The 25,127-nt window shown below is 47.1% G+C and overlaps 1 protein-coding gene across 1 annotated transcript; it reads left to right on the top strand.

Moving 5' to 3' along the window:
* Positions 1-453: 453 nt before the first annotated feature.
* On the top strand, positions 454-24,299 carry DGAT2 (diacylglycerol O-acyltransferase 2). The gene is made up of 8 exons (XM_072855394.1): positions 454-555; positions 8,767-8,886; positions 9,918-10,025; positions 10,897-10,967; positions 17,848-18,052; positions 21,334-21,508; positions 22,104-22,306; positions 23,119-24,299. The coding sequence occupies exons 1-8, from the start codon at positions 516-518 to the stop codon at positions 23,271-23,273; spliced, it is 1,077 nt and encodes a 358-aa protein (XP_072711495.1). The 5' UTR covers positions 454-515; the 3' UTR covers positions 23,274-24,299.
* Positions 24,300-25,127: the final 828 nt, after the last annotated feature.

The following is a 25,127-nucleotide window of genomic DNA, read 5'->3' as shown; positions in this document are numbered from 1 at the left end:
CTCCAGGCTAAACAACCCCATGATGCTTTTAGGAACCCAGATCTCTCAAATCCCACTGGGGAAACTAAAAATCAGCCAAGAATGGGTTGGGAGAGCATCTGAGCAAGAAGGGGACCACCGTGTCTTAAAATGCCCATCAGTAGTGGGGCCTTGGGGGGGATTTTTCCCCCACCCTGCGATGGGGAGAATGAAAACAGGGAGGGGAACACCTTGCCCAGGGTGTGTGGGTGCCCTCCTGCCTTGTCCTCCCCCCCCCCCCCAAATCCCCATCCCATGCAGCAAGCAGCATCCCCGGGGCCAAGACCTTCCCCCTCCCTGGGCTGAGGGACCCAGGCGTCCTGCGGGGGCCCGCCCCTCCCCGCCCTCCTCCTCCTCCTCCTCCTCCTCCTCCCCCCCGGGGCTATATAGGGATGCGCGGCCGGTAACTCTCCCACTCGCCGGTTGCACCGGGGCTGCGGAGCCGGGGGCCTTTCTCCATCCCATGGCCCTGGCCGGGACCTGACCCCCCCTCCGCAATGAAGACCATCATCGCTGCCTACTCCGGGGTGCTGCGAGGTACCTGGGGGTTGGTAGAGAAGGGTCCCGGCACCGGGAGGATGCTGCGGTGGGGGAGCAGCATCCCGGCGGTACAAGGTGCAGGGTGGGGTGGAAGCAGGACCGAAACGCTCAGCTTTATTTATGATATTCCCCTTCTTCTGCCTGCCTGCAGGAGTGCTTGTTTAAGAGGGGGAAGGACGGGGAAAAGCAATACGCAATGGCGGGGAGGCTGGCTGCAGCTTTTCTTAGGGGTGAGGATTGCAGCTCTCCGGGCAAGGTTTTGCTTTTTAGCGAGCTTGGAGGGTCGGGCTGCTTTCCTGAAGCTGTTGCAAGCGGCTCTGGTTTATCTAAGCGAGTTTGCACCCTGGCAAAATGTGGGGGGGTGGCATTTGCTTAAAAATGAGCCTTCCCCCCCCCCTTGTGACGGTAGGAAGGAAAGTGTGGTAGTTTTATCAGCACTGCATGGCTGGTAAAATTCACTGTTTGCAGCCCTGTTTTGTAATATTGTATTCCCCACACCTACATCAACAGGGGAGGGGAAAAAAAGCGTTGCTATTTATTGTTGCTTTGCAATGGGGAGTTGAAGATTCAGTGTGAAAGCAAGGTTTTATGTTAGGAAGTACAGTAAAGAGTTTGCTTTCACAACCTTCTGTGCTGGTAAGTCACTTCCTTGGCGAGAGGAGCAGGTTGGGTGTCAGTGGCTGACACCCATCATGGGCAGAGCTGCTGCAGACACTGAACGCTTTCTGCTGCAGGCTGAAACATGTAGGTTAAAGATGTTGGAGAGACAACACGGGAAATCCCAGACTGCAAGCTCCCTTGCGTGCTTGTAAAAGCAGCTCTAGGGATTTCACAGGAATACATTCAACAAGTCTAAATGCTTGCTTGATAGAGCCTTGTACCCCTCCTGCAAGGGTGCTTGTCTAGAGAAGTGTCAGGACTTGCACGTAGTGGGGGTTTTGCAGGAAAATGCACTTGGACAACGATTTACCCTGTGCCTTGTGGAGGGTTCTTGAGTGATTGCCCTGTGTTGCAAAAGGCTTTCTGCCCTGAAAAAGCAAACTGATAATTCCTCCTGGAATGAAGAGACCTGTGAAATGGCTTGTTGATTAAGCGAATCTTTAGCAGAGCTAAGTGGACCTGAACCTGATGAATTAACCCCTACGCTCTTGCTTTTTGGATCATGTCCTGCATGTAGAGCTGCTGGTGCTCATCTCTGTCAGAAAGATGTGGCACCCGCTGATATTAGATGGATCTGTAGGATCAGTTGTGAACTGACTGGGGGAAAGATCTGCATGTGTTTCCCATGCTCAGCTCTGGTCCTTAAAGTAACTTAGCTTGCTTATACAACTAGCAAGATGCCAAGTGACGTTTTGTGTTGAGAGAGATCATTTGAATTAACAGCATGTGAACTGTTCAACTGAGAGTTAACTGCAAGCCAAGTACAGAGAATAAATCATTCAGGAGACCTATAAAATATGTAGGGCTGACCCAAGACCTCAGTGGCCACCTTGTTGCCACTGGCATGTTAATGATGGATCTAGGACACGTGCATAATTCAAAATGGAGTGCGGTTTAGGGACAATGATTGGCCTCATCTCTAGATAATCCTCCTTAGCGATGGAAAGCTTTCTTAACTCTCCTCAGGTCAGTTTTCCTCTGAGGCACCTCGCAGGGGTCCTGCAGTGATATTTGTGCTTCCTTACTCATTTATTCATGTGCTTCTGCCTGGGGAGATGGGAGATGTTGCCTTGGCCACTGCAGCATCCACCAATGCAAGCCCTTGCCAGTTCTGTAGCCTGTCATGGGCAACAAAATGCAGGACCAGCTTCAAAGCCTGCCTGTTCAAAGCAAAAGCCAGGTGCCTGCCAGAGGAGCTCAGACACAGGCTGGGCTTTGAGGATGATGATGTGGGACCCTGCAGACCAAAGATGGGCAGAGGCGATGTGGTGCAGCGTTTCATGCACGGGACCTCACGTGCTGCTTGATGATGTTGGATAACTTCCCCCACAAGGTAGGATATTTAGAACAAACCTACTAGACTTTTTTCTACCTCCCTGACCGTCTTTTCCAAGCATCTTGCCTGTGCAAAGGGCTGACTTTTGTGGGGTGACAGTCTGAATGGCTTATACTGTCCTTTAGTCTCCAGTCATCTTGTTTGCCTGGTATCTGGCTCTGTCCCAGTGCCTGTAAACTTGGCTGAAAGTCTGATCCTATTTAAAAACAAGCAGCAAAAAAGGTGCAGGCATTTGCCCCTCTATCCATCCCCGTGTGTATGCAAGGGAACTTTCTTGGACACCAACCCAGTATTGCAAAAATCAGAGCAGACCTTGGACCAATGCTTAGGGTTGGATGATGCTTTGGGACGCTTTGGTTGGGTAGGAGGGGTTCTTGTCTCCTCATCTTGACCTGACCCACTTTGGCCATAGGCTGTCCAGGTGCTGCTCTCCTTGTGTTTGGCAGAGCAGCAAGGAGGTACTCCACTCTCCTGAGGAAGGATGTTAGTGTGTCCAGAGCATTTAAGGGCTGTCCTTTGCTGAAGTATCTTATCTCATTTCATCTTACAGAAGCTCCTTCCCTCCTTTGTTTTGGCTGGACTGTGGCTAAAAGCTTTAGGCAATATTGAGCTTCTGCAATGTGGAACAAAATTGTAGAATAGTTTGGGGTGAGGAAGATGATTTCACTCACCTCTACCTTGGAGTTAATATTATGCTGCAGCTGAGGTTTGGCAGACCTCATTTCTGCTTTGGGGGGGACCTGGGGGCTCCTGTTTTGGGAGTACGGCTTCACTGCTAGCTATGTTGTAGCGTCTCCTCTTGACAAAACTGCTCGGGAAGTATAGGTCTGGACTTGCTTATGACTGAGCCCTTCTTTTATTGCTTCTCCACTCCTCCCTGGGCACACCAATGAGATGTAGTAGGATGGTTCCCTTTCTCTTGTCTAGAGCTATTACGTCTTGCTGACTTAAATCTAAAATTGTTGACTGGTCTAGGACAGCTGGGTCTACCCTCATGGTTACCTCACTTTAACCCACATACATCTGCGACTGCTGAGACTGAAGGCCAAATTCAGTGCTGCGAGTAAATGCAGATCTACTGCGAGATAAATGTCATAACAAATTTGTTTATTTGCTATGCAGAATCCCAGCTCCTTCCTAATGGGGCTGAAATAGATGTTGTTGTCGCATGGCCCTGTTAACTATGTTGTTAACCCCCAGTTGTAGGCATTCTTTACTGCAGATAATATGGGATTATTAAGTAGTCTCCTGGGGCATGAGCAAACTGCTATACAGCTGTGTACAGGGCAGGATAACTATAACCCATGCTGGTAATTCGTTATTATCTTAACAAATGATTCACTATCTAGTACCGCTAACAGCAAAGCTGAAAGTGGAGAGCTTGTGCACTGCAGCTGGGGCATCTGAGTAAACCTAGACACAGAACAACTCCTTTTGCTCAAGGGGTTTTCCAGATGTCACATTTAATGTAGCAGCTTGCTGTGCAGGCTCCTGCTCTTGGATGGGAGGCTAGCTCTTCACAAGTATCCTAGTATCGGCCTGTTTAATCTAGTTTTGTTATGCCTCCGCCGTCAGCTTCTCTGCCAAATATGTAGCTCAAAATGTCCATTTGCACTTATGCTTTGGAGGGGCTCAGCTATACTGCATCTAATTTGGTTTTCATCTAAATAAGCTGTGTGATGCAGTATAATTCTTGGCTAAGAATTAATATGCTAATTATCTTGAAAAGGTAGCAGATGAAGCTTGGCTTTAACAAGCTTTCAGTGTATTTTTAACTATTTGTAACACTTGTACTTCCTCTCAGCTAATTTATTTGACTGCTTTTTAATTAAGTGCTGTGGATTGGGTTTTCTGGTGTCCAAATGTGAAGTCCTGTTTACTTCCTCTCCTGGGACCTTTGGGTCTGCTTCCCTGCCTAGGTAAATCATGGTGTTTGAGCACTTTATCTGCAATAAACTGTGCTGGAAGTGCACCAGATGCTGTCCCTAGCTGAGTCTCTGCTGCAGGCATGAGTCAGATGCTTGGTCAAACCCTTCATTGACTCTAGGATCTCCTTGGTAGTGTCTTTTGCGCTTGACTCTGATGGCTGCTGGAATTAAGTGGACTAAGCCCATCACCAGTTGGGGGACAGCTGGCTAATGTCACTGAGCTTTCTTGGAAGGCTGCAGATGGCTGCTATCACTGAGCAGCAGTGAGGTCTCCTGGAGAAGTCCCTCTTTTGGCCAACTTGGCAAGTTGCATCCTTGAGAGCCATGCATGGCTTAGTGCAGGCAGTATCCCATCAATACGCCAGGGCATGAGCTGCAGTGTGGGTTGAGGGGCTCAGGATCTCATCTGAGACCAGGAAAGCTGTTGCTAAGACCTCTACTGTGTAGACATGGGTTGCTAAGGCTGTGACCCCAAACAGCCAGGCTGTCCAGTTCTGGAACAGGTGCCCTGGAAAACAGAGCAACTGGAAAACACTCCAGGGGCTGCGCTGGGTGGCCAGCACGTGATAAGCAACTGTCTTCAGCAGCAGAAGATAGAGGTCTGTTTCTCCAGGATTCAAAATATTTCCTTGAGAAAAGACTGATACAAATGGATACCAAAGGCTGGGGTATACAGTTTCCTTTGCCTCAAAGGTAATGATAGGTATGTCTAATGGGCCTTATTAAACTTGGTTGTTAGAATCACAGAATCGTATAGGTTGGAAAAGACCTTTAAGATCATCGAGTCCAACCGTAAACCTAACACTGCCAAGCCCACCACTACACCGTGTCCCTAAGCACCTCATCCACACGTCTGTTAAATACCTCCAGGGATGGCGACTCCACCACTGCCCTGGGCAGCCTCTTCCAATGCTTGATAACCCTTTCAGTGAAGTAAAATTTCCTAATAGCCAGTCTAAACCTCCCCTGGCGCAACTTGAGGCCATTTCCTCTTGTCCTATCACTTCTTACCTGGGAGAAGAGACCGACCCCCACCTCTCTACACCCTCCTTTCAGGTCATTGTAGAGAGCGATGTCGTCTCCCCTCAGCCTCCTTTTCTCCAGGCTATAATAATGTTACGCTAATGTATTCCCTGAAAGTTAGAGAAATTGCCTTTCCTATATTTAATTTTCCTTTGGGTTTTTAATATGTGAATGATCCTTCGTGTGGGCCCACAGGTGAGCTCTTAAAAGGAAGGGTTTTCTTTAAAGAACTGAACCCAAGTATCAGTGTTGGATTATTCTGCTGTAGCTGAGTCCCAAAAAACCACATTTCTGTTGACTTGTCAAAGCTCTTTTGCTCTGTGTCACCAGTAACTGGCCTGGTTCTCCAGAGCATGGAGCGTCTTCCCAAAAATGCCGCCTGGCTGCTACAGCTGAAGGAGAAAGGAGGCAAGGCTTGCATGGAGGGTTGGATACACAAAGTGTTAAGTCTGACATTATGAACAGCAAGCTCAGGACTGGCTGGAAATGGCTGTCTCAGCACTCAAATCTGTAATTGCCCAGCTTGCAGTTGATGCTCTGGGTCCATCTGGAGCATGCAGGAAACATAGACCATGCACAGGCAGATGCATTTGCCAGGTGACACCTCTGCACATTCCCACAGTCCTTTCCATTGCCACTGGACTTCTTTTATGTCCTTAATTGGGAGTTAAATGCTAATATTCAGCCCATGGTAACTACTGGCTTTTCTGGTGTTGGAATCTTGATCTCTGCAAAGGATGTTTTTGCTTTCAACAAATAACTGACCCAGGACACCATTTGTCCAAGGGCAGGTGCTCAGCTGCCTGCTCAGAGCTGTCTGCAAAACCTCTGCCTTCCCTCTGTCTGCAATAGTTGAACATTGACACAAAAAGCTTAATGCAGTTTGGGAAACAAGTTAAGTTGACTTATGCTACCCAGTACTGTTCTATTTACAGGGCTAGCAATGCCTACAACTTGTTAAAGCATCTAGAAAATGCTGAAGTCCAAATTCTCATCTGGAGGGACAAACAGTTGTTCTCCTCAGGGGAAGAGGATAGGGATTTAGTTGATCCAAGGCTGGAGTGTTGGATTCATCAATCCAAAGATGTTTTGGTAGTGTAACTACAGGTGCTGGAAGGATAAATTACATGGGGCTGGGCTTTCATCATGGATCACAAAATCTCTAAGACCTTTGGTTTATTTTGAGGGCATAGAGATGTGGCCAGTGACACCACTATTGCTAAAAGCGTCCTTTAAACTAGTGTCTAGCAGTCCTCAGGCCATGTGAGGTCTGTCCATGTGCAATTTTGTAGAGCACGTTTTTGGGACAGCAAGTTCCTAGAGCTGCAGTAGAGGCTGCCCCTAGGCTGTGGCCCCTCAGTGGGAATGAGAGATTTCTCTTACCCTTGGACAGATTTCTCTTACCCTTGACTTTGTAAAAAATGGGGTGGAGTTTACCACTCACCCCAAGTTTGGGCATTTACTATCAAATGTGAAGAGCTGCAGCACGGGATTTCTGAGTCTTCCTGCTTAGGTACTCCAGTGTTGCAAATCTGTGGTGGTTTAACTCATCAGCATGTTGCCCTGTCTCATCTCAGAAACTGGAGGGATACGTTATTAGGAGTGAATTCAGCACATAATACATTATCTTGCAAAGACCTGCCTTCAACTTGAGCTGCTGCTTCAGAATGGATTAGTGCTGTAGGTTTCAGTTTACTGGCAGTTGCAGTGACATAATCTATTCTTGACCAAAACTTGGTCTGCTTAGAGTAGTTAATGCCCAACCCATTGCAAGGATTGTTCATTCAACATAGACTAAGCAGAGCCAAGGGCCTAGGCTGGGTGGGCTGGCTCTAGATTTAGGCTGCAGGGTCTGGTGTGGCTCCTGGCTGATGTCCTTTACTAGCAGAAATGCTCAGGAAGGCATGTAGCTGTCACTCCTAGGGACCATACGCAGGCTTAACGTTAAATGGCTTTTATGTTTAGGCTTAACATTAAATGTCATTAAATGGCATTTAAGAGGGGCAGCAAAGAAGCTGCAAAACTAATAAACAGTTCTGCAGGTGGAGCTGCCGTGCGTTAATCCTATTGCCTAGACTATCAGCAAGGGCAGCAGTTAGCAAAGACTGCAGAGATGCTTTGCATCTTTAAAAGATGCATTAGTGAAACCTGCTTTGTAGAAACTACCAAAACTCTAGTACCTGCCTATGTCTAGAGAGGAGGCTCTTCTCCATCAGACTTTCACTCAACGAAGCATGAGCGCTTGCTACGGTATCGCCACTAGCAGTGTCACATCTTGCCAGCAAGAGCAAGGACTGAACCCATTCAATATAATAGCTGCTTAGCAGCGTTGCGTCCCTTCTAATAACAGGCTGATCCTTAAACAGAAAAGGAAACATGTCAGCACACCTCCTGGTTTGTTGATAGGCCAGCAGCTTGATTTGCATTTTAGCCAGTTATTATGGTGTTTGTGAAATAAAGTAATGAAGAGAAGTGAAGGAAAACGCACTTGCAAGTGCTTCTTTCTCGAGGTCGTTGAGCATATCAACAAATGCTGCAGTGGGTGGTTCCTCATATAGAAACAGTCTTTCACTTCAGTATTTTACTCGGGTCTTTCCCCACTTGAATACCTTAAGCTTCTAAGAGTGGCTTTCAACTCCTTCCTTCCTCATTTACTGCTTTAGAAACACTGTGATAGTTTTCCTTATCCTTGGAGCTGTGGATCCCCGGGGCTGTGGGTTGAGGGGTTGCTCAACCAGCCTTTAGGCTGTGCTGTGTAAGGCTGGAGTGCAGAGCTTTCCTTGAAAACGCACGGAGGAGTTGTGCAACAGACCTGGTGAAGAGTGGATGAGCAACAGTTCAGACCACAGCCTGGTGTGTGCTTGCCTGTGGTTTGGGACAGCTGATCTTTATCTTATGGTGAGCTCATGGGTTTCCCTGTTATCAAACACCACTTCGAGGAACTGGCAGTTTGAAGCGGGGGTGTGTTAGGACCATGTGTTAATGTCCTCTGCACACTTATGGTCAAGTGAATAAAGGCTTGCTCAGGTGATGTTACTCGTTAATCCCCTCCAGCATCCCCAAAACAGCTGGATGTTTGCAGATGGCAACCCTTCCCCTTCCAGGATGCCTAAACTCCATGGGAAATATTAGCCTTTGACAAGCCTTGCTCTTAAAAGCAAACTGCACGAACATTGATTTTAAAACCTCCTATTTGAAAGGAAAATATTGCTACCTTTGCTCAGTACGCAAATGTAACTTTATTTCTATTTTTTTTCTTAGGCACAGGATCAAGCATTCTTTCTGCTCTACAGGATTTGTTTTGGCTATCTAAATCCAAAGTAGAGAAACAACTCCAGATCATCTCTGTGCTGCAATGGGTTCTCACTTTCCTTATCATGGGTAAGTAACACCTTTTGGCAAAAAGCAAAGCTTTTCCTTCATGCTGGAAGACTTTTAATGCAAAAATGTTAACTTTTACATAAGCATTAATTACTGGATGTGCGCTGCAGCAGGACAGCTCCTGGGGTGTGTGGATATCGTAAAGCACAGGTGCATACTTTGATATTTTGGCAATAAATGACTTTACCTGGCTCTAGAAAAACATAGGAGCTATGGAGAGATCTACTGATGTTTAGCTCATATCTGTGTCTACCATACAAATAAGACTGAAGCAATTGGCAATCTCTCACCTGACTCACTCATGGGAATGTCCACAGAGAAGAACTTTCTTAGAAGCAATAGGTAACTGATGCAACTGATGGCAACAGGAGTGCCTTCCTCTTGGCTCGATCTCTTTCCAAGAGGTACCAGAGATGGGCAAGAAGTGTTTGTGTTAGACCAGTAAAATAGTAAAGACTGTCTCTGGGTACTTCTGTTATGTGAAGCCTCAGGCTGCTCTGCTCCATAGTATTGTCGATAATTAAACTGGAGAAGGATGCTGACTGCAGTCAGTCAAGCAAGTCTCGCTGTTCCTTCCCAATTTGTGCTAAAATGGCACAAACTCTGGTTTGTGGATCTCTGGTAGCCTGGTGGGATGGCTGTCATAGAGCTGGTGTAATGCGTGGATGATTTGGGTAGCTGTGGAAGAAACCCCCTTGGTGTGGGCCACAAAGAAATCTTGATGCTCGTGAAGTCCAGCTCTTGCCTGGAGAAGCAGCTGCCCTACCTGGAGATGTTATAGAAGGGAGACCTGGAGAAACCATGAAGGGGAGGTTGAGGTACTTCAAAGCAGGTAGCTTTAGAGGAAGCTGTCTCAGTCCTACATAAGGGGTTTTTAGCTAAATCCGATTTGATTGAGGATTAATGACATCAGATTGAGACTAAGACTTCAGTATAGAAGGGTCAAAAGGCAAGGGGCTCTTAATGCAAGTGTAAATGCAGACCAAAACCTGATGCAACCTTGTTTTCTTCTCTTTCTTGGACCTATCCAGGTATTGCTTGCACTTTAATCCTCATGTACATACTGTGCACAGATTGCTGGGCGATTGCTGCTCTATATTTAGCCTGGCTGGTATTTGACTGGAATACACCAAAGAAAGGTAAATATTGCAGAATAGATCCTTGCTGTTTAAGTGTCCCTGTCCTCATATTTGGACAAAGAAGCACTTCCTTATAATGGGTGACTTCCCTTTTTAGTGGGACTTGGCTGAATCGCTGATCAAAAGCATTATTCAGTGAACCATACAAATGGCAGCCCTCAGCATAAGCAGTGACTGCAGGTTTTATCGATGCTGAGGGTACTACAAGATAACAAGCACTAACATCATGCCATTGCTGGCTTTTAGCAACATATTTATAAGGCTTAGGTTCTTCCTGTAGGTCAGAAAGATCTACATAAAGATTCAAGATCTTGCTGTCCTCTCCAGCTCTTGCAAGGTTCGGATTATGGCGTGACTATTGAGATGTGGCTCCCCTATGGAGTCAGTGTTGCTGCAAATAAAGCAGAAAACTTTATTTCAGAGAACACCCTGTAGAAACCAGCTCTGAGAACCCAATACAGCAATGGCAACAAGCTTTGATGGCAGCTCCCTTCATAGCCAGATTAGCACAATTCTCCCTTGCTTCAAGACCACTGAAATCATCCAGGATCTTGGCCTTTCCCAAAGGATGAATCTGAGGTTAACATTGAGCTGTTTCTAGCTTGAATTGTCCATTGCCCAACTACAACAGATTATCAAGTCAGATCCTACCCTGAATTTGTAGTCAGGCTTTAATTAGCTTGAACACCCTGAAGTCCTGAGCATGGATGGTTTCACCTGATTTTAGTGAAAGATGCAGGTGTCCCACTTCGAGGAATTAAATTGTTGATTTTGCTAGTGAAACAGCAAACTATCTGGAGTCCTCTAGGCTTCTTGGTGAGCACCCATGTGGAAAGAGCTTTAAAAATGTGATTTTTTTTTTTCTCTTCAGGTGGAAGAAGATCCCAATGGGTGAGAAACTGGGCTATATGGAGGTACTTCAGGGATTATTTTCCAATAAGAGTAAGTAACAGTTAACTCTATGAATTGGGACTTAACTGTTTTAGACTGACTTGTAATAACCCCTGTGGAGATGATGTTGTACCTACACTAGTCTATCCGTGACACTGAACTGTAAGCACGACATGGTTGCTTACCATTGCCATCCTACTGCTTGGAGCAGCCGATTATAAAATCTGAAATGCATCACCAGTGATGGTATCATGACTTGTAGAAGCTGCTGCTTCTGATGGTCTTATAACCAGACTTCTTGATGCAATCTGCCCTGTAGCTGTAAGGCTCCTTGTTCATCTCAACTTCTCTTCTGTGCTGCAGCAGTCCTGGGTTGTGCCTAGCCCTACCTCTGTTCCCCTCTTGTAAATCTAGCTCAGTTTTGGTCTGTTTTCCAGTTATACCCTAGGGCAGCGTGTCTTGGGTAAGAATAGCTGAGAACCCTGTGCGCCAAAAGTCCTACCACTTCACCAGGAGCAGTGAAATCAGCTCTGAAGTCTAGCTGCTTTGGGGAAGGGGGGTTTTCAGCAGTGGGGATAGCTCCAGTTCTCCAGCTTGCTCACCTTCTGCTTGTATTTTCCCTGCTAGTTCAGACGTGTTGCAGACAGAAGACAGGGCTGCTACTCTGCTCTGGGGATGGCAGAATTAGCTGAAAGACTTAGAAGGGAGCAGGGGCCAAATTCAGCTAGGAGGGAACTCGATCCCCTTTGGAAGGACACACAGCTGAAAGGACTATTATGTAAGGCTGTTGGCAAGTTTTATTCGGCCTGAGCAAAAGGGAGGCACCTTGCCATGGCTTTTGATGAACCAGCCTGCCCTAAGATAGTCCAGCCTCAGAAGGCAGTAGGGAATCCAATTCCAGTAGGAAGCCAAAGTGGCGTAGACTGGATTCCTCCTTTGCAAAGTCACTTGAACTCTCAGGGTGCCTGAACATGCTGCCAGTGAACACTCTTGCCACATTCTTCCTGCTACTAACGGGTAATTCTTGGCAAATGTAGGTGTACATGGAAAAATACACTACAACTGCACAGGCTGCAAGTGGCTGGTCAACCCAGATCTCGTAGCTGATGGAGAACACAGCATGCTCTGGTGTGGAAGGGTCTCAAATGGGTTGTCCTCTAGTACCAAGCCCTCAGGACTGCAACAAACCCTGCCTTCTTGATATTGCTGAAGGCTGAAATGGGCTAGTTTCTCCTGGGAACTGGATTCAAGAGGGTCACCAGTAATGGCTGGTCCCCTTGTTTCACCTCTCCTTTGATGGCATATTTAGCCCCCATCTTCATGGAAACATGCTCCGCACCAGCCATGCGGGTCAGATCCATTGTAGATATTAGAAGCTTGTCAAACAGGTGGGCTGTTCAGGTAGGTTTAGAGATGGGATCGGGTAGATAAACTGAACTTCTCTGCTGTTCTAGGTAAATACTTGCTAGTTCCCACAGTCCCTTTGTGAGAACCCCTTATGGCTGTAATTCCTTTGTCACTAAGGCGGCAGAGTTGTGCAAGGTTTACAGAGCCCACTGGTAAATGGTATGCAAAGGGTGGCACATGAGAGTTGACAGCTGTGGGATAACTCTTGCACCTGCTATGGGGGAACAGCCAGCTGGCTGCATGCTTGTTAAGCTGCTACAGGGATCATGGGGCTGTGAGGTGCTAGAGGTGGCTGTCTGCAATTGTGGGCATGAATATTATCTCTTGTAAGGAGTGGCACCAACCACCAGAACAGCTTGGGCTTGAACTTGCTAGGAGCACGGGAACTCCTTGGATAAATTATTTACCTGTCTTCAGTCAAGAGGGAGGCTGGTCTAGAGATGGCCACTTGTTTAAATCTGCTGTCGGCAAAATTCACCTTGACTGGATCCTGAACTGTCTGTGTCATGGCTTAGCAGGGCTTGGTTTGTCTCCCTGGCTCGTGGTTTGTTGGGGTAGTCATCTGATGCACCACATCCTGTGCCGTGTGTCCACTGAGCACTGCAAGGGCAGATCACACCAGTGACAATCTCACCAGTGGCACTTGTAATGCTGAACTCGGTGGTTTTTTTCAAGATCTGCACATAGAGCTGTGCTAGCTGCATCCATATCAGCACAGGTACCACCTGCATTAGGATATTAGCTCAGAGTTTACTCCTATTCCAGGAAATAAATAGGAAGCAGTTTTGCAGATTTTTTCCAAAACCCTAAGGCCGCCTCCCCAGGAACGGGGACCCAGCTCCCGGTGGGTGACAGTTGTAGCACCAAGAACTTGGGAGGGGAGGCCTCTTAGTATAATGTCCTCAGTGGCTGCAGATCTGAAGGCCAGGGTTTCCTTGTACCTGGCTGGTGTGAGCTCAGTCTTGAGGATGCAGGCTGAATCTGGCCAGCCCGAAATGCCACCAGTATCTACCTCTGACAAAGCTGTATGTTAGAACTTGTGGCTAGGTCTGCTGCATCCCTCCACAGCTGTACCTGCTGGCATCAGGCTTGCTTTATCAGAGTAGCTGCATGAGAAGTAGGCTCTGCTCTGGTATTTATGATGATTAGGCTTGGTCTCCACCTGAGTCAGCAGTGCCTCCTGTCCTGAAATGCCATAGGACTATTGTACCTGTACCTGGAGATACCAGGTCATGTTTTGTAATACCATGTGGATTTGGGAACCAGCCTGAATCTGGCTCAGTTCCTCAGCATGAGCAGAGGTTGCCCACATTCACTGGGGCTTCACGCAGCTGCTATGACAGTAATAAGCTATTTTAGGGCACTAGAAGCTTAAGTTTGTCTGCTGCTTAGTGGCTGGCCTTGCAAATAGTGCTTTAAGCGAAGCAGTGCATGAAGCAGCTGAGGAGGCTTCCAGTGAGCTAAATCCTGGTGCTGAACTGCCAGGTAAAGCCCAGGCTCTTGCAGGTGTGAGCATGGTGCTGTGTGCCTGGCTGGACTCAACCCTGCTGCTGCAGAGGTAGGCAAGGTCCCAGCAGCCTCCCGAGCACATCCCGCTGATCTGAGGATGTCACGTTGGGAGTGCCACAATCTAAAGGTCATCTTTAGGTAAAGAAGCCATCACCGGAGCATGTGAGCACAGCTACTGCTTATCTCCATAGGCAATAGCACTTCAGATAGCAATGACTGCAGACATTTGGCTTGCCTTTGTCAAGCAGTGAGCATTTCAGATGTGTGCTGCGAGATGTTCAGGCTCCTGCTGAGATGGGGGAGTCAGCAGCGTGCCAGAGCAGGGACTCTTGCAAGACAGTGACTTTTTCGCAGCGTTTGTCTTGCACTCTGTGGCTTGGCTGGCTTCCTGGAAAAGCTTCTTAGTTGTTGTAGATGACTTACCGAATGGAAATGGAGACTTTTGCTTCCTATGTGTGATGTAGTGTAGTGGTAATACTGAGAGCCTAGAGCAGTCTTCAGGTCCTGGCCTGCATTGCTGGGAAGGTGAGAGAATTTCTTCCATAATGCCTCCAGGTGTGATGCAGCTAATTGCAATTCTTAGGTTGTTTTGCAAGCTTATAAGCTCAAGACTGCTGCTTGGATCCTACAGGACGAGCTCTAAGTTTCTGCTTTCTGCATGCTTCTGTGGTCACTGTGCTGCTCAGCTCGCAGGTAGGCTGAGCACCCGCCTAGACCACTCACTTTCATCCTGCTTTTTGCTGGTGCTGAGCAGCAGTGTCTCTGCAGTCCCCTTTCTCCACACTTGAATGTGCTACTTACTCATCCTGTTCCTACAAATAAAATTGGCAATACTGTTCTTTGGGCACATCTGGCACTCAAATATTAACACTAGTTTTTACTGTAATTGCACTGCTTTATTGCTCCTGTAGGCGGGCTTAGATCTGTTTAAAGAAATCTCTCTGTTACTACTAGAGCAATGGGTGGACCTTTGCTCCCACTGAGATAGGTTTGGTCTCAGACAGCAGCTGGGAACAGGCGTGTTAGTGCAGTGGGGTGAAGGTCCAGCTTCAGTCCCAGCACTAATCATCCAGCTGGGACGCAGCAAGGACACGCTGCCTCTACCTCATCATGGGAGCACTGAGGCTTCAAGGAGCTGAGGGCTGTGGGGGACTGGAGAAGACCTTGAAGGCAAGAGGAAAAACCTGTCGGAGGTTCAGAACAGAGTTGCAAAAGTGTTGTCAAATGACAGCTACAGCAATTCCTTAGGCCAACCTGATAAGGCAGCCCAGCAGCTCAGTGTTTGCTTGTCAAGGGCAAAGGTGTGAGAAAACTAGTAGTGATCAGCCTCCTAAGGAAAGCTTCAATCTTGCTTGAGACTAGAAATAAGTGATTATACCACTACAAAAAATTCCTGTGTCTAGATTAAATTTAGGGAGACATGAAGGTTCTGCCTTTGGTGTTGACAGGTCAGACCTTGGGCTGAGTTTATGCATTAGCAGATCTAAGACCTGCACCAGTTGCAGATAGGTGCACAAACCTGTCTGATGCCTGGCAGTCTTTGGCTGTCCTGGCTTGACTTGGGTGGAGGAAGACATGTTCACCTTCTGCGAACCCCTCTGTTGTGGGAACAACCTGTGGAGGGCAGTGGCAGCCTGCATGGGACAGACTGGGGAAAAGCACATAAATATGAATGCCAGGCTGACTCTCAGACCTGTAGATCCCTGCTGTGAGCATTTGATTCTCATTGAGTCTCCAGTGCTGCTCAGATATTCCCCTTCTGCCTTGCCCTGGGTGTGGTGTGCAGGTGCGTTGGTTCCCTGCATACCCCTTGCCTTGCTCCTGTGCTACTTGTGCAAGTGGCGTGGGTGAGCGTGGTGGGTATCACCAACCCTATGCCTCCATAACAGGAGGTCTTGGAAAGCAAACGCAGAGCGATAAGGCTGCAGCTTGGCTGGGGCTCATACAAGGTATGCAAGCAATGGGGTCCATTGGGAACTGGGTGTCCTTGCACGTCATGGAGGGGCTGGAGCAGGGTGCTTGCCATGGCTGGCAGCAGGAGAACAGCATGTCTTCCGTATGAGAGCAGATGCATGGCTCTGCCAAGCTCAGCTCACAAACGCCTCGTGCGCCAGAGCGACAAGGACAAACCCTCTGTTTCAGCTGGCTTCCTTTTAAAGCAGCTGTGCTTGGTGCAGGTGAAGGATGAGGCTTGGAGCCTGGAACCCCCTACCCTGCTCTGACAAGAGCTCTAAGGAGGAGTGTCTGCCGCTGGTCCAACCAAGCCATGTGTGTCTGTAGCCACCAGGCCTTGAGTCTCTCCTCCAACTGAGCAAGAGCTGACAGATGGAGGGGTTGCTTACCATATCATTGATTTTTTTTTTTTTTTTCCCCTTCAGTCTTTGCTGGAGAGTGGTTTCCAGTCTGTAGTCTGGGAGCCCTGTTTGTCCTAACTGGTCAAGGGACAGCCCTCCCACCCTGAGGAGTGAAAGCAAAGTCATCTACTAATTGGGCAAGAAGGGAAAGGGGAGAAAGGATGACTTGGTGTGACTCAGCCACGGGGCTCTACAGAGCTGCTGTGACCACAAGCATCTGCACATGCTTCCTGGAGCCCTACGTGACCTCAAAGCTAGAGGAAAGTGTGGAGAGGGATAGTCAACTTGCTTAACCCGCTGCTGTCATGCCTGTATTGCAGCTACTGTCTTAAATAGCGCAAATGCTGTAGCCTCATCTAGGGACGGTGATGGGAATGTGGGGACGAGGGAATCAAATTTCTGGGCACGCTGCTTCGGTGTTGCAATGGCACTTCAGCCTCCTGTAGCGTGATTCAACAAAACGGACTTGCTTACTGCCAAAGAGCACTTCTTGGCCAAGACAGCGGGGTATGTAATGCTGATGTGACGTCTTGGAAATCTGGGCTTTTTCCTACAGGAGCTGACACAGTGACCTTTGCATCTACAGTTTGATGGATGGGGTGCAGTTGTTTAGCATCTCATGCTGAAGGTGCCACTGGAGCTTGTAGGTCCTGCCCTGGTCTGAGAGCTGCTGGGGTGTTGCAGTCAGCAAAAACTGGCACCATTGCAGCCTGAAAAAAAGTTAAATTTGATCCCTACTTCTGTAGGGTGATGCAGCAGTCCTGTCGTATGCTTACTCAGACCGCTTGTGTACTGCCAGGGGAAGAGGCTCTGCATGGGACGCTGCTGCTACTTACAGCATCAAAAAAATCCTCTGGCAATAGCGGTACCAGGGCATGGGTTGTGCTGTGCATGGCTAAGACAGCTTTGGAGTGTCCCTGCTGTGCAAACAGATGAGTAAATGGTTAGGAATATTGCACAACCCCAAACCAACATGATCATTGCTCCTGGAGCACATTCTGCAGAAATCAGAGCACTGCTGTGGATGGCTTGAGGTATCTTGCTGGCCCTTTGGCATGTAGGCCAGAGCAAAACCTCTTGAAAGGAGGGATAGTTTCCAGTGGTAAGCCACCCCTCTGCACGTTTTCCCTCTTGGAGGGTGGCCAGCAGGCATATTAAGTGGTTGGGTCTTTTTTCAGGTATTAAGCAAACTTGCTTCTGCTATGGGACACTGATTTTTATTTGTTTTTTCTCCCCTCATACTGGAACGTGAGCCACTAATGTGCTGGGAGAGGGCCTGGAAGGAGGCGTAGCTATGGCTACAGGGCCATGAAGAACTTGGTTGGTTTGGGCAAGAGGCTTGCAAGAATACCTTTGAGAGGAGTAGAGAAACAAAGGGAACAGGCTACTGCAACCCAAACCCTATTCCTGCTTGGCTGGCAGTCGTCTTGGGTCTAAGATCAGCCTGTTTATTCTGCTGCCTCTGCCTGAGGAACTGAAATCTAAGTGGCTGCTCTTACCACACAGCCTCTGAAATCCAGGATAGCTCATACTCCAGCTCTTAGGCTGTTCTCCCTGGTGGGAAGAGAGACAAAAGCTGGGGACTTTTACTTTTTTCCACCATTTTTTCTTACTACCTGAAAATATCTGTCTTCATGTGAGGTCACTCTTTTCTTTCCTAGCTGGTTAAAACCCACAATCTGCTGACCACCAGGAATTACATTTTTGGATACCATCCACATGGCATCATGGGCTTGGGTGCCTTTTGCAACTTCAGCACAGAGGCCACGGGTGTCAGCCAGAAATTCCCTGGGATCCGACCATACCTTGCTACCCTGGCTGGGAACTTCAGGATGCCCATTTTGAGGGACTACTTAATGTCTGGTGGTAAGTGCAAGAGCACTTTGTTCCTTCTACTCATGCCCTTGCCTCTGAGCTCTCTTCCCCTCTTTCAAGTGAAAAGCTGTAGCAGAAGCTGACATAACCACTTCTTTCTGGTAGCATCACACAAACATTGCTTTCTTATAGTTGTCAAGAGGAAGCTGTGAATAAATGTGACTAGCTTGGGCTGCAGGGACTGCTGCTCCTCTGCATTCATCCTTAACTCAAGGATACTCTTGTCCAAAGGCATAGCAAAGGTATCTGGCATCTGTAGTTGTGGGTGAGGAAGATGGCGACACGGGAGCAAGTTGTCCTAGTTATTAGGAGGTACTGGTAGATGAAGAAGTCACACTAACTGAAAACATAAAGTATTCATTAGCCTTTGAAATGTGAATACCATGGCTAGCTCTGCTCCTGGGCTCATTACCACATGAGCTGTCACGCAGCTAGGTCTTATGGTGATGACAGATGTCCTCTTCACCCAACCACACTTTTAGGTGCCTGCCAGCAGTAAAGAGTCTGGGTTATTGAATGGTTTCGGCTGTTCTGAAAAGATGGGTCACAGGGAACAGGCAGTGATAGAACTTTGCTGAATGACATTAATAGGTCTGTTCTAATGGACTCCAGTATTTTAATGATGGAGGGCTTGTAGGTTATGACTGGACAGAGGAAGCAGTGTTGACAACCTCAAGAAACAGTGTTATTGCATGGCCTGAGGTTCCTTTTCAGAGTGAGGATGCCTGTTGGTTAGGTAGAGATGAGGGAGTAATGTTTAAAGACCATGAATTGAACAGTCCAGTTCCCTGTTTGCTGTTCCTGGAACAGATTCACCAATAAATGACTTTAAAACAGGTATCTTAATATAGTATTTTGGCTGAATCTTGACTCATGGCTGGGGAGAGGATAGGAGTAGCTGTACTTGGCTCTGGCTTCCTAGGTTTGACTGTTTCTAAGATTACTGCCTTAATTTGAGGGAGAAGAAAACTAACTGGATCTGGTGCAGAAAAGGTGTTTGTCCCTGCATAAGAAGGGCAGTATCTCAAGCTGGTTTCTATCTTCCTGCACCAGATGGAAGGTGCTGTGTGAAATCCGTAATTCCCATAATGTGGGAAATCCACAAGACAGCAGTGCACAAGAAGTTGGAATCCGCTTTCCAGTCTATCACGCCTGTAAACTTAGTTCATGTGTTGCTTAAGTTTCCACGCAGCATCAGCCTTTCTATATTTTAAGAAATATATTTTAAGAAAATGTGTTCAGTCTGCTCAAGATGACTGGTAGACAAATCTTGTGGCCAGCCAGAGCTGCTTCCCTCTTTCTGGAAGGAAGGTGGCAGTAGACATTAGCAACATCATTGCTGACAGGGCTGGCTCGGCTATCCCTGAGCATTACAGTTAAATCAGTGGGAAATTCTGCTTCCTCTATACTTAGGATTTAAGCAAGACTATAGGTGTGATCTCTTGGACAAAGCTAACTCTCTGAAAGCCATAATTTTCTTTTTCCTATACTGGAACTTAAGGGTGTCACTTGTAGAGGCTTTAACATCACTTGGGAAGTGCTGATAGTTCCCTCAATCCTTTTTTTTGTGGATGAACCACTTGAAGTGAAATCCTAACAAATATTACTGTACCAATACACATACTTAGTTGGTTTACAACCAACTGTTGCATATTACAATGTTTTATAGCCTACTAGAGGTTGGAGCTACAGCAGGGATCCTCTAAGGCATGAGGAGATGGCCAGAAAATCCTATATACTGTGTAAATGTGCTAAAGAGCACCATTCAGCAATTGCCACTTGTCTGGATGTCGTCTTGCATTTTCTGGAGGAAGGATTTCAGCGCTGTGAGCAGTAGTAATCTCCTCCTGCTAACAAGTGTGAAATGGCTGAACATAAATCTGTGCTGCCCTGTTAGCCAGGGCTGTGTAGTCAGTGAGCCTTGGTGTGGAGAATGGGAGAAGTATGAAGGCTTCTGTCTGTCCTACAGAGCAGCAAGCATAGCCTGAGCCTTTCAAAGGAAACATGGTCAGAGAGATGTAGCTGTGCTGAAAGAAATGAATTTTTCATCTTCAAATCCAGCTGATCTGCCTCAAGTGAAGTCTGCTGCCCTGTGGTCTGGTGCTGGGATTAGGTGGTGACCTTGATGCCCAGATACACATGAAAGCTTGCAGACTTGCCCTGTATAATCCCACAGGACCCGTTCATCATTTAGTTCTTGGTTTAAGTGATGACTAACACGATGTGCAGAATCAGCTTCTAAAATTAAATTGTGTAATACTGCCCTTCCTAGTGCAATGACCTTAAGTACTCAGACACGTGTGGATGGGAACGTAAATGATGGCTTCTCACTTCTTGGCTTATCCTGGCCAAAAATGTGAGGCATGAGTAAGCTCTGACAATAACTGTAGGATAAAAGCATGAGTTTCAGGAGCAGAGAATCAAACTTCTTAGCATTTTTGGAGCAATAGAGTAGAAATTAAAAGGTTCCTTTTTCATTGGGTTGAATGGTAAGATCCCTGGGGTGGGGCCTGATGCTTTAGGGCTTTGTAAAGCTGGAGTGCTGTAACTGGTAGTACAGTCCTGTCCCTTCCAGTGTGGGGTAGAGGGAAAGACCTTCCCAGACACTCACCTCAGAGTATGGACTTACCTGAGCACTCTGTCCCATACATATCTGCCTTCCCAGGAGAGCAAAGGATTGTGCTCTCACCATGCAGAGCTTGAGATGTTAGTTCAGAAATTATTTTTTTTAAATAATCCATAATAGATCTGCCTCTGGAAGGCTTGCCAATTTATTCTTTTTGTATCACTAAGCCATCCTCCTAAAGGAAGACCTATTCCACTACTTGGTTTTTCTGAGGAACTGGTCAAATTCAGACTCTCATGCATCAAAATAACAGAATTGCTTTGCTTTCCCCCTAAAGATAAATCAGCTCCTACTGCAACCTTCACTTGGAGGGAGGATGTCTTAAACAATTGCCTTTGGCATCACTAAGAGCAGAAGAAAATCCTTGCTGAAGTCTTTTGTGTTAAGGCAACTTTTTGAGAGCTGGTGTTGGTAGAGTTTGTCTGTGACCAAGTCTAGTGCTGTCCAGGTCTATTAACTGCTCTTAATTGAGGAACAGGTTGCCTGATAATATACACAACCCTCTATGACCACAGTGAATTTTGACAACTCAACTTGCAATCAAGGCATGAACTTTTTGCTACAACTGTGGCTGGTGTCTTCAGGATCATCCAGGCTATTCTTAATCTTGCAGCTTGACCCTTACGTCTGTCTCTTGGATATGCAGGTATATGTCCTGTGAACCGTGACAGCATAGACTACATCTTGTCCAAGAACGGCAGTGGCAATGCCATCATCATTGTGGTCGGAGGGGCAGCGGAGTCCCTGAACTGCACCCCAGGGAAGAACTCTGTGACGCTGAAAAACCGGAAAGGATTTGTGAAACTGGCTCTACGGCATGGGTAAGAAGCAACCTCAATGCTAGAGCAGTACTGCTAGCATGTAAAAGGTGCTCATCCCCTGAAGCAGCTGATGTCATGGATGGATTCTTCTTTCTGCGGTCCTGCTGTGTTGTGTGGATATACACTCAGAGCATCAGACACATGAGCCTGTCCTCTGAGCAGGGGACGGGGTAAGAAGCTGCTTGAGACAGCAGGAGGCTTCCAGGGCAAGGAGAGGCAGGTGTCAGTAACCTGCATGGGGCACCACCTGTGCAGCCCCTGCAATCTCCACGGACCCCATGTGTCTGAAATGGGTTGTCCATCAAAAATCAGAGATGAGAATATGTGGAAGTACATTCAGTGCCTGGCTGGGTAGCGTTTCATGGGCCCATTGCCAGTATAATTCTCTTCTTGCATGCCTTAAAAGTATATCTACTATATCATGGCAAGTCTGGCTGACTCATGTCAGTACCTTGTGCTGCAAGCAAAGCTCTGGCCAGTAAAATTGGCAAATGTGCAGCCTGAAAGAGTACACGGCAGTGAATGCGGTGCTGTAGTATTGACTGCAGACCAGGGGTGTGAGATCCTAACATCTAACATCTTTCCATCTTTCTAGTGCAGACTTGGTTCCTGTCTACTCCTTTGGGGAGAATGAAGTGTACAAGCAGGTGATCTTTGAGGAGGGTTCCTGGGGAAGATGGGTTCAGAAGAAGTTTCAGAAGCATATTGGCTTTGCTCCGTGCATCTTTCATGGCCGTGGCCTCTTCTCCTCCAACACCTGGGGGCTGTTACCGTACCCCAAGCCCATCACTACTGTTGGTAAGGTCTTGGTATAAACATGCTATGTGCCTCTCTAGGTAGTAGCATACCTGAGCCTATGCCATATCCCCACTCTAGCTTGGTCTTGGAGTCTTGACTATAAAACTGTTTTCCCTTCTATATAAAACCTTCTGCACAACTAAGAATGAGCTACAATAGTTTCCAGAGGCTGCAAACCTCCTGTCATGCTCTACTGCCAGCTAGTTTTGCCGAGTGACCTCTTTTGGGTGGAAAAATGCTGTAGCTGCTACCTTCTCTAGTCTTGGATGGCTAAAGTCAGAAGCAGCCTGCTCCTGCCCCCCAGGACTGGCAGTGTGATGCTGCCTGATAGCGGAGTCTTAAAGCCAACCCTAAAATTTGTCTTTGAGTCTTCTAACCCAAAGCTTTGAGGGAAAGAAAAAAGTGCCTATTTGCTTTTGTGGTGTGTGTAGGGGAATATGTGAGAACTGTAGGTTTTAGTCTTGGTTCCTGTTAACTGAGGAGGGGTTTATCACTCTGGTGTAAACAGAAGCAAGTGGGACTTCCCAGCTTCCTTGAGCAGCAGAGGCTCTGCACTGCTGGCATTTGTGTAGCTAAAATGGCACGCTTGCCCTGGGTATCCCTGCAGATGCAATGAGGGTCCTGGTAGGGGGACAACTGTGCTTCAGAGCCTAGCAAAACTGGGAAGAGTTGGGCAAAGCTCTGCTATAATGGCAGGCTGTGCTATGCCAGGATGGACGTGCTGAACTACCATAGCTGTGGCCACAGAGGACAAATCTCCAGGCTGTACAGGAGCATTCAACCTAACATGGATCTTTCTCTCTTTTTATCAGTTGGGGAGCCCATCACCATCCCCAAAATCGATAATCCGTGCCAGAGGGAAGTGGACTTCTACCACAGCATATATGTGGACTCCCTGATCAAACTCTTTGACAAGTATAAGAGCAAATTTGGCCTGCCAGAGACTGAGGTCTTGGAAGTCAACTGAAGGGACTGGTTCAGCAGCACCACCTCCTCTCAGAATCAACACATCTTCTCCAGGAGTCCAAGCTGTCATCGTGTACTTGAAAGCATGTGTGGGTGTATGTGTCTTTCAAAGAAAGTGTTTAAAGTATTGCTAGACCACTTTTAAAAATAAAAAAAGGCTTTACTTTGGATAAATCCCATTACAAACGTCTTTCTATACAAAAAAGCACAACTCCCCATTGCTGTGAGGATTTGGATGGGGGAAATGATTGCCTTTGTAAACTGCTATATGCTGTTGGATTGCCAGCAATGGATGAGAAGCATTCCTACAGCTACTGTACCCACTAGCACAAGCTATTTTGGGAGAGTAGGATCCATCTGGTTTTCAATCAAAAAGCAGCAGGTTGATTTAACTGGGACGGCAGTATTACAGGCGTGTTGCTCCAGAGCCACGTTGAGACATGCTTACATAGCACAAGGGCATTTCTGCTTTGGAAAAGCCCCTTCTGAAAGTACAAGCTGGCTGCCAAACCCCCTGGTGTGGCACCCACTGTGGATGGTGCAGGAAACCAAAGGATATGAGTCTGGTGGACCTCAGTCCATACAATGTGATGGATACTTCGGTGGCTGTCATTTCACCACTTGTGTTTTGAATGTTAGTTTAGAAGCAGGTCTGCTTGCAGAGGCATGTAGCAGTCCCAGGTGCTGCTTGCAGAGGTATGTAGCTGAAAATACGGGACTCCTTCATAGCCGCAAAACTCCAAGGACAAGTTCTAGGAGCGGTGGGATTGTGCAATCATGTGGCCCCAGTGCTGCAGATCCTTAGGGTAGCCTGTAGGGGTAAATGCAGTGGGACTATTCATGGAAGTGTTTTGGATCCCAAAAGCATTTGAGGAAAGCTAGGAGTAACTCCTGCCCAAAGATGGCTTTTAAATATTCCATCCAGTGAATGTAAAGGAGTAGCCTTTTCATGCATAGGATCTAAAGTGAGTGACTTTTTAAAGTGTTGATAAAATGTTTACGTGGATGTTAACACTGCTTGTAGTGAGATTTCTTCAGAGTACAATGTGTTTATGTATAAACCTGAAACATTGCACTACTTGCATGTTTGACCTGCCTTTTCAACGGTTCAGTTGAGTGTATTTTGAGCTCCAAAATGTGCCTTTCTTCCATGCAAGAGGACGGTACTTCACATTCCTGGAATCTTGCCTCTAAAGACAAATGTTCATCTGTCATATTTGATAGACTATTGTATTACAGAGTATCAATTTTTGTACAAATTTCTAGAAATAAACTTGGGCAAAAATAGTGGGCTGCTTTTGGTGTTGCCGTGGTATGTGGCTGGGTTCGTGTTACAGCAATTATTTGTGTGATTGCAGCTGTGCCTTGACTTTTAGGGGGAGAAAACTGGTCTGTCCAAGAGCAGACCCACACTAATCTGTGTTGTCCCTGCATGGGACACCCAGGATAGGCTACGCAAATCTTTGTGGTTTTAGGGTGGGTTTTTGCCTGTCAGTTTATAAGGAGCTAAGCAGCCTACATCTATGGACCTCCTTTTACTGAGCGGATACAGAAAGTTCATGCCCTATTGCTCCTTTCAGCAAATTGCTTTGGTTTTGTTGCTGCCTAGCACACTAGAGCTGGCTTGTATCCCTGGTCCTTTGCTGCTTGCAAATCCCTCTAAAGCAGAGGAGCAAGGGAGCTATTCCACATAAGGATCCATTCCTGCAAAGGGCTGCACTAATAAATGTCCTGTAATTGTCCATACTGCAAGGTGGGACCAGCTCTGCCCAAAACTCTTGGCTGTGCTGGAAGTGCCCTTAATTAAGGTCTAACATGAGATTGCCACTGAATGTTCTTCTTTTCTACCCACTTA

This window comes from Ciconia boyciana, chromosome 1 (genome assembly GCF_034638445.1).
Source record: "Ciconia boyciana chromosome 1, ASM3463844v1, whole genome shotgun sequence".
Taxonomy (NCBI): domain Eukaryota; kingdom Metazoa; phylum Chordata; class Aves; order Ciconiiformes; family Ciconiidae; genus Ciconia; species Ciconia boyciana.
Note: the sequence above shows the minus strand (reverse complement) of the source record. Positions and strands in the feature narration are given on the sequence as shown.